Genomic DNA, 10,111 nt, shown 5'->3' with positions numbered 1-10,111 from the left:
AGAGAGAATGTTCTGTGCAAAGGTGGATTTCCTGAATTGGATCTCACAATCCTGCATCATTGTGCTTCCCCTCCTAGTGTCACAGATTCTTTTTTAGTAAATTCCTCTGAGAGGGACAGGCCAGAGCCATTTAATACTCCGAACACTAGACAACAATTTTTAAATATCTTGAGATTTTTTAAATTTCTAAGGTTATATTTGTCTTAAAACTGTTACAAAAATCACAGGTAAGACTGGATAAAATTGCAGACCTTTCAACCTAAGTTAATATTAAATGAGACTCTTATGTATTAGCTCTCTATAGAGGGATTAAGAGTTAATAAAGCAAGGTCACCCTTATAGTCGCTTGCGAATTTATTTGGTTGCCTTGAACTTTTTGACCTTTTGCCAGATTTCAGGCTTCAAATATAGAGTGTAAAAGTGTGCAATATTAATCGGACTCCTTCCTTTCAGTGCAGCAAACTCTCTCCAGAAGTTTTTCTGTTAGTTAATCCCTGTAATTATTACACACTGTAGCTTTAAGATGGTTAAAATTAGTTTATGTTAAAACTAAAGGCAGGGAACCTGTAATATTACTTTAAATTTAGAATTAATCTGAGAATTATTGCAAACACAATAAATCCTAATTCCACTTTCAAGCCCAAATTGGTTGCTATTATTCTTTTATTTAGTGATAAAGCTAACTACTTTAAGGAGCACTAACTAACAAATTTGTATTTTACTGAATTCACTGCATAGGCCATAACTGCTTGTATAATTTGTATAAGATTTACACTCTCAGTAGTGCAAACAATGTATTGAAATCTGTTCCTACTTTGTGTTCAACATATGGCAGCCATATTAAATTATTTCCTAAACCTGGCGAGAAACCACCATTTTTACCTTCGCCAAAGAGGTTATGTCTTTAATCGAGTTTGAGTGCGCATTTGTTTAACTTGCCTTTTGTGTACAGGATAACTTGAGAAGTTATAAACAGATTTTAATAAAAGTTTTACCAAAGGTTCACCTCAGTCCAGTGAACAATGCATTATAATATCTAAACCAGAGAGTTGCAGCAGTGACTACTGAAAGCTTCAGCATCAGACTCAAAAAAGTCCAGAAGGTGAGCCACGCCTCGCACAAAGTCTCAATCTGCTGATCGAATAAGAAAGCAGAATAGATGAAGAAGGTGAGAGCAGAACATTTGATAATGATTCAGAACATGTGCGAGTTCTAGTTATTGGTGCAAAGTCACAATATGGGGCAAAATTTCCCACTTGGGGAAGGTCTGCGCTGTCCAAGTAGTTTTCTAGTTTTTTTCTTTTAATGTTAAAAATAATCTGTCACTCTAGTCGTTCTTGTAGGTCGTTGCATTTGCAATAACAGCTTTTTTTTTTTTACTTTTGATTTGTTTTTGCTCAATTAAAAAAACAAAGCAAGAAAACAATCAAAACTTTCTTCTAAAATAAAATATGAAGTTTTGTATTATAATATTTATATTTTATAATATTTGAACTTCATACATAAAGAAAAAGGTTATTACATTTCATTGATATTTAACTGTTATTGACTGAATCAGTCTTTTTTAGCTAATGCTAATTAAGAAGTAAAAAACAAAAGATTCCATTCTACCTTGGAATGAGTCAATAACAGTAAAAGTCTCTTTACTTTATTCAGTTTGCAGCGGATTAAAAGTGTTTCTGTGGCATACATTCCCAAAGAACTAACTTTTTATTTGTTGAAAATAAAGGAAAAAAATCCAACATTGAACACCAAACATTTAGAGAAGGCTATGATGGTATATTGGACAATCTTACTAAATATTGCTACAGCTCACTGACCTGTGTCTAATGTGTAGATATATATGCAACTTTTTAAAACAAAGTTACTTTGTAACTACCTTAATGGTATGGTGGAGGATGTCTTTTTCCAGGCGGATCATTGAAATTAGTGGTCCTCCTAATTGTCAATCATTTTGATATATTTGATATGATAAGTTTACATAAGGCCGTCCTATGTCCTCGTCCCCATTTTTACTTACCGGTGGTGAGTCTGACATAGTGGAAAAATTGCAAATCTTCGTTTGGAAAATACGCTTGTTTGAGCGACGCAAACAGCAACTTTTAAACAGAGCGGGCACGAGGAGAAATGGGCTCATACATGCTTTTGCATATGTTTAATAGAATTCCCTCTCAGGAGCGGGTACATTTTTTATTTTAAATTTAGAGGGGGTTCTTTTCAAAAATTCGCAAAGATCCTGCACCATACCTTTAACATGATTATTTTTAGGACCTTAGGCCTCTGGGAGCTCAGAAACTACAAAAATATTTAGAATTCTACTAGTAAATGTTTTAATGTATCAAACTGAACCAAAACATTAAGGTATACTCCTCAGTTACAAAAACTTTACCGGTGTTAAACTGTTGTGAACAATTCAAGTTTTTATCAACCCTCACTGTTTTGTCAGTAACAGTAGACTTCTTGCGCACTATACTGAGGGCTGTCATCAAATTTGTTGATTTACCAACAAAATTTTGAATATTTCTGTCCTTTTATATAACAAGATTTGACTTCCAACTTTACCAAGCTTTAATAACTATTATCTAAAACCCTCCTCTTCTTCAGCTGTTCAGATCTTATGGTCCCATCTGCTTGTTACATGATCGCTATTTGCTTCCCAGTTCTTTTTTGCCCTGACCAGAATCTGAACAAACAATATTTTTTTCTTTTCTTTGGAGGAAATCTTTAGTTGAATAATGAATAATGTAGGATTTTAATTAAAAAAACATTTTTAATTTAAGAATGCAGTAGCTTGCATTTTACCAGTGACATCCAAAATGAAGTTTTCCCTGAAAAGCAAACTGTGTTAAGTTTGCCTTTCATTGTAACTTAAGGCATTGTTAAAACACAGAGAATTGCATTCTCATAAACTTATATGGTAGCCCTGAGCTCAAAGAGACCTGCTATACAGCAGAACAATGATCTGGAGTACCCAAGAAAGAGAATAAATGAAAACATTGAAAAAATTGTGTTCTGAAATGGTCTACTTAAAGGTTAGACATAGAGCTAAACTGATTTCTGCAGATGGGCCTTTAACAGCACTTTTATATTCTAAAGCCTCCAGTTTAGCTCCAATAAAAATGGGTCAAAAACCTTCATATTGATATAAGAGAATCTGTACGAGCTTGATGGCAGCTGTTGGTTTTAAAGGTGGCAGAACCAGTCACTATGTTAAGAGGGCTTTGGAAGACTTTCCCTTTAAATAAAATGCTCTTTCTAAACAGCTTGTTGTAACTTTTTTTTTTATATGAAAGCCTGTTACAATTTTTATTGTATAGCAATAAAGTCAAAACAGAAGCAATCTGCAAGGGATGCTTAAAGAAATATTTTTTTAGTTGCACTGTTTTACATCATTATTGGAAAGCTTTAATTTTTTTAATTTATTTTTAATCTTTAATTGTTCATGCTAGTTGATTTTTATGAAATACTCTCTGATAAGTACCCCTTATAAAACTTGGTTGGTACTGGATTTGCATAAAAGTTGACTAGGAATAGAATATAGGAAATAAAAATAATGAGTAAAATGTCCCTGTGACACAGTTGGTACGATACATCCTGCTATAGGAGGCCAATACATACAGTACGACTCTGGTCTGATATGACCTAACCTTCAGAGGTCTGTAGTCTAATCCAGTCGTACTATAATCTGCATTTGATGTTTAGTGCATTTTGAAATAGATCAACATTTTAATTTTACAAATATATCGTGCTTAGAAGCCATTCAGAAAACCTGGGCAATATATGACACTTCAAAAACCAACATATAAAAAAACACATACAAAAAAAAATAAAACAGCTTTTGTATTCCTGTATTTGAGGCATTGTGTTTTGAACAATGAGAAAACAAAAACTAAAACGATTTAATTCAGGCTCAACAATAATCAGAGTTCCTTTTTAATTAATCAATTTGGGCCCACGACCAAACACATCAACTAAAGCTTTTGTCTCATTTTTGTCCTGTAGTGTTTGACTTCCTTTATATCCAAACATGAATAAATAAAAAAAACAATAATAAAAAAAAAAAAATAAAAAAAAAACCTAAAATTGATTCTTTTGTGACTAAATTGAAATTCAGGAAACAAAATTTCTGAGATTCAGTCAGCTTCTTTCAGATAATTTGAATTCAAGATTTACTTGGAAAGCTCTGTCATTTCTAAAATGCTCCCCTAACCATAAAAAAAGAAAAATCTATTATTTTTTTCAGCCTGTTCATTTTTCTTGAAACGTTTTCTCTGATTCAGCATGTGGGAAGACATGTTGGGGCTGTCAGAAGCCAAACCGTCAATCAGCAGTAACATGGAAGCCATGCCAGGAACAATTGTGCTAGTGCTGCTCTACTTTGACCCCATCTAAGCTGTCTGCTCAAACTGAAAGGCCTAAGAGAGAACAAGCATTAAAAGTACCCCGAAATAAATAAAAAATAAATGAATAATCACCTGTCTGCACCTCTCAAAGACTGAGTTTGACCAAAGTGGGTTTCTGGGTTACATTCCTGTCGCACACTGCAGGATTTTGTCAGGAAGCGTCTCTGGTGCTCTGCTGTATCAGAGGCGACTTAATTGCTTTTTAATGGGGATTTCTTTTTCAAACGTGCATAAAAACAGCTTTACCTGCACAGAGCATATGTATGATGTCATTTCTTTGTGCTCTCTGTAGATATTAATGAATGCAAGACAGGGAGGAACACCTGCGCCAACGACACAGTGTGCTTCAACCTGGAGGGAGGGTACGACTGTCGGTGCCCCCACGGGCATAACTGCACCGGTGACTGTATCCATGACAACAAGGTCAAGCACAGCGGGCAGATCTGGGTGCTGGACAGCGACAGGTGCTCGGTGTGCTCCTGCCAGGTAATAAAGGGGGCAAGATGGAGAGCAAAGAGAGCTTAAAGATAAGGATGGTTGGAGCTTTTTAAACAGGGGACAGATGGAGGCATGGGACATGTATTCACAGTTGGCATTGGGCTTGGGTAGGTATTTTTCTCAGGCTTGGATAACCCCATATCTAATTATATGGATTTTATTTTAACTTAAATCATGAACATTGCTTTTTTTTATAGCTTTGGTTGTAACTATGATTCTTTTTAATGGCTGCTTGGTTTTTATGCCAAGATGTACATTAAGTGAATTAAATAATGGAGGTAATTGCATTGAACAGTTAAAAGTGGTTATTGAATCAGTTGGCTACTCTGCACAGGAAGTTTTAAATCCTGATTCTGTCTTGAGTGATGAGAGAAAGAAGGTACCAGATACAGCACATGAAAAACTTAAAAATAAATAAATATCTTCTTTAATGCATGACAAATAAAAAGGTAATGTTGGATCTCACTATAGTAGGCATATCTATTGATTTAAAGTTACTGCTTCAGGCAGTTAGACAATATAACAATATTGTGCAGATACTACATATTGTGAAGACAATGCATATTAGCCTGTTAAATTTAACTTGATTAAGTTAATTTACATTTACTTGCATCAGATCATACCCTAATGTAAAAAATTTACATAGGTAAATAAGCTAAAAAATCTCCATTGATATATTATCTTGTGTACTGAGAGAAAGATGTAGCTTCATATTCAGGAAGTTGTTGAAGATGTTCAAGAACTACTGTAAGACAAATTATGCGATGTGAGAAATTCCCCTTTCTGAAATAATCTATTCCCATGACTTCAGTTCAGACTGACTGAGTTGTGTGTAGGGTTGCAATAGGGGTGTAGGAAAAAAATCAACTTGCCGATATATCATGATTTTTGGCTGCCCAATATAATATAAATCGTTCAGTTCCTAGTATCAATTTTCAAAAAAACTATTTTCACTTAAAAAAATAAAAATGCAGCACTTGAGAATAGAAGTAGTGTCTTTCACTGGTCATGTTTCAGTGCTGTGTAAAGGCATCATTACCAACAAGAATTAAAAATGACAAAGTAAGATTAGATATGCTGTAATTTATTGGTACATAATGATTTTAGAAACCGTTTCTTGAGTAAATGATCAATTAAAGCAACCTTAAATTTTACAATAAACATCAGTTTAATAAATTAATAATACATTTGTCCATGCCTTTATTGTGCATGATACTTTTATTGTAGCATTTTTTTCCCTCTTTCCAGGGGTCTAAACAAAAGCTAAGAAAATGAGGGAAAACCTGCTCCCTCTTCCACGTGACTGAAGCCAACCCCCACAGGGCCAGTCAGCTACAAATGTCAATTCTTTCTGTTACATGAAAGAAGTGCTCCTCCCTAACAATAGACATTTTACAATGTACTGCAAAAGAAGACAATAAGTTATACTGTCTCATTCTTTTTTAAGAAAATATCTCATTTAATAGTAAAGTAATATCATAGCACCTTTAAGCCAATGATCATGTGGCTCTTAAACAGCAAAAGTGTAAACTTGAATAAATGTGATGGGGATATATGTTTAGATTTTTAAAAGAGACTGAGCAAAAATGTACAGCAAGTTATTCTCTATGCTACGCCTCTATGGGGAGGAAAAAGATTGATACTGTAGTTTGCACTCATTCATAGTTAATAATTGAGCAGATAGTGTAACTGCATGTTCATAAAGCAGCACAAATAAATATTTTATATCACCATTGGGGAAAATGAGTTTTATGTAATTTGTTTGTAGTGACAAACTCACAATTATGAATAACTATACGGCTACTACAACAAAACGACCTATACTAGCAAACAGAAACCCTTTTTCCATAAAACTGGTGTTTATTGGATCATGTGTAATGATATCCCTGTCAGGTTATTTTTTCATTGGTTTTATAATTCTGTATCATATGCAGATATGTGGTTTTAAGCAAAATAACTTGGTAACATCCTGTATTGTAATTGGATGACTAGCTAAGACTGAGTGTCACATATTATGTTTTGGACATGTCTAAAAACATGTATATGTTTAAACTCATAGCACATATATGAGGTATTATTTATTCTCATGAATCTCTGTCTGTGCAAATAAATATTCCTTCACATCAGTATTCCAGAATTCTTAAACTGGCTCTAACAACAGAGAATTTAGTACTATTATTTCAGAATTTGATAAATGTTTATTTATCAAAGACATTCACTTGAGCATACCTACAATCTATAAAGCATTGATATTTCCTGATGGAAAAACGAGAATGACATTATTTCCAAGTAACTCGTTTAGTTTGCAACAGTATCACACACATTTTACACTCTTCATTCTAATATACTCTCAAAATACAAAACTGGAGGTCAACAACAGTTGAGTCTCATCTTGTTGTTGCAGGTTTGGATTTGAAATAAATGTCATAAGATCAAAAAGTTTGTTCCTTACTTGAAATGACCCGAACATTTCTGAAAAAGGAAAAAATCACATGAAATAAGGCTATAATTTGGGGGAAATTCTAAAGGTTCAAATACAATAATTGATAAGTCTACCAAACATTCAGGCCTATGAACATGAGAAAGGAGTCCTGTTTGACTGCAATGAAAGATATTGAGAACATAAACAATGAACATATAATTAATTTATTGTCTACGCCCACTTTCCCTTGCATTGATTGCTCATTTCATTCACCTGTCTAGCTCTGCCCTGTTTCTCATCACTGTTCATCTGATCCACCTGCTCCTGCTTCTATTTACACTCCACCATCAGTGCCAAAATATTCTTTAGCCTTTGGTGTTGAGAGTTCTCTAGCGTTTCTGTTTTGTTCTGATGTCCTAATCCGTCTCTGTATTTGGACCTTTGGGCCTCTCTGCCCCTGTCTTATCTGTTTGCCCGGCCTGTCTTTGGACTCCTGTCGGATTCTTCTGTGGACTGAACCTGGATCTGCCTCTTGACTTCGCCCTGTGGGTTATCCTGCCTTCCTTTTTCAGCTAAGATCTGAACTCCTGTCAGCTCTGCAGCCTTCTAGTTACCGGCTGTGTCTTGTCGGTCGACCGGTTGCAATATATTCCTGTTCTCTGGGCACTGACTGAACTGTCAAACCAGACGTTCCTGCCTCAGATGCCCTAGCCGGTGCAGCAGCAGCCACTGCAGATCTGTTCAGTCATTGTCTGTATAAAAGCTTTCTAAGTATTCCAGTGTCTGTCTTGCCTGAATTCTGGGCCCTGCTTTCTGAGCCATTACAGCCATTTCATACATACGATAATTTAGAGATGCCAATTAACCCGGCAGTTGTGTTTTTGAAATCTGGGGTGAAGAGAGTACCCAGGGATAACTCACATACAGTATGCACAAGGGGGAAAAAAAAGCTCCAGGACAGAGTTCAGCTATATCATTGGTTGGTTAAATCTGTAAAAGTGTATATGGATTCAAAACCTTTGTGCAGTTTTAGTGTACTATCTCATCCACCTAATTCCAGGTTACAATTTATTGTCTTTACAAAGGCAGAAATAGAGTAGGTCCTTTCAGCTGGTCCCTTATTCAGGGAATGGCAATTCCTAATTGATTTAAGGATTAAGGATTTTTACCCTTTTCCAATGTAATAAAGTCAAATAATGCAACCACTTCACCACAGAGGGAGAGCACAAAGGTGTAAACAGTATTTTTTGGTAATAGACATATCAATGGAAAGGTTACATTTTAAATTATGTACATTTTCTGCCCAATTTACCAATACTTAAACCTTACCCGAAACTAGCCCATAGCTTTATCTACATCACACTAACACACACCTCATTTAACAAAAAAAGGTGTCATGCTAAATTGTTGCAGATGAGTTTCCTGCACATGACATGATAACACAGAATGGGTTCTGAAAAATCCAGATACTTTAATACTTTAATAATCTGTGAACTTGCTCACATGAATATCACTTTCTATGAAAAAGAAATAGATAAAGGCAAAACAGCAACTGAAGTGGAAACATCATATTGCAGACTTCTGGGAAGAGTCGTTTTCTTATACTCTGAGCGACCAAAATGTCAAACTGAGTTGTGCAGATTTTCCAGATGGCCTTGAACATTGTGGCTTTGCTTCTCGATGCCATGTATGGTGTCGCAGATATGAAGTTTTGCATGCAAACCAGCCCATATAATCTCTATTGGTGAAGATAAGACTAAAGCTGTGCCTTCCAGATGTTCTCAACAAAGAAATTAAAACTATATTTGGATTTAAATTATGCAAATTTGTCCAATTATTTTTGATTCTCAAGAAAACAAGGGACTGATGGGACATGACAGAGATGCTATTTAAAAGTCAAGTACAGTACGTGTTGTCATATTTTTGATACATTTGATTGACTCAGACTACTGACGTTGTTTTGATCACCTCCAGATATCCAAATGATGAAACACCTGAGAAGAACTGGTCTTGAAAACTCATTCTGTCATCTCAGACATATTTTATTTCATCATCATCGGGTCACAGAGCTGTCACACTCTAAATTTGCAGCATTTTACTCCCCCTAATGCCGAGTGTCTGGGAGTAGTGGAAGGCGATTATAGTGGATTAGTGTCGGTAGTGAATGATCAAGCGGCAAATTATTCATTTGATTACAAAGGAGCAGGACAGAAATGGCTCCCTAATTAAATGAGTTGTTTAATTGATTAGAGAGATTGAGGTGCTGCCTGTCAAAATTTGTTGTATTAAGCAGATTAAAGAGCAGGGGAGTAAACATCTTATTGTTTTGGAGGCTGTGGGCCCAGCTGGATAGTAGATGGAGGACCTTAACTAAGTGAGTTGGGGAAACCAAGGTCAAAGACCCCAGACAAGGCAAAGATAAGAATGTGTCCAGACTGCACCTGTTCAGCATGAATAAACACAGGCTTTATTCCGTCAGGGTCACGGCTGGGCTTTTGCCTACCTCCAGCAGTCTATGGGCAACGGGCAGGGTAACACCCTGGACATTTCACCAGTCTGTCACAGGGCAACATAGAGAGAACTATGCACACACACACACTCACACCTAAGGACAATTTTAGAGATGCCAATCATCCTAACAGTCATGTTTTTGGACTGTGGGAGAAGACAGATTACTCAGAGTGAACCCACACGTGTGGTCAGAAAACTGTCCCATATTTTCTTTTCTACAAAAAGGCCAAAGTATTACATAGAGCTGTATATATATATATATATATATATATATATA

At 35.5% G+C, this 10,111-nt stretch overlaps 1 protein-coding gene across 2 annotated transcripts in view; it reads left to right on the top strand.

The window, feature by feature from the left end:
- nell2 (neural EGFL like 2) overlaps positions 1–10,111 on the top strand; it is a 137,874-nt gene that overhangs the window by 116,338 nt on the left and 11,425 nt on the right. For both annotated transcript variants that reach the window (XM_015382349.1, XM_015382348.1), the window contains one exon: positions 4,696–4,889. In XM_015382349.1, coding sequence (XP_015237835.1) covers positions 4,696–4,889 — 194 coding nt within the window. The remainder of the gene's footprint in view (positions 1–4,695; positions 4,890–10,111) is intronic.

The sequence above is a fragment of the Cyprinodon variegatus genome, unplaced genomic scaffold (assembly GCF_000732505.1).
Source record: "Cyprinodon variegatus isolate N-32 unplaced genomic scaffold, C_variegatus-1.0 Scaffold255, whole genome shotgun sequence".
NCBI lineage: Eukaryota > Metazoa > Chordata > Actinopteri > Cyprinodontiformes > Cyprinodontidae > Cyprinodon > Cyprinodon variegatus.
Note: the sequence above shows the minus strand (reverse complement) of the source record. Positions and strands in the feature narration are given on the sequence as shown.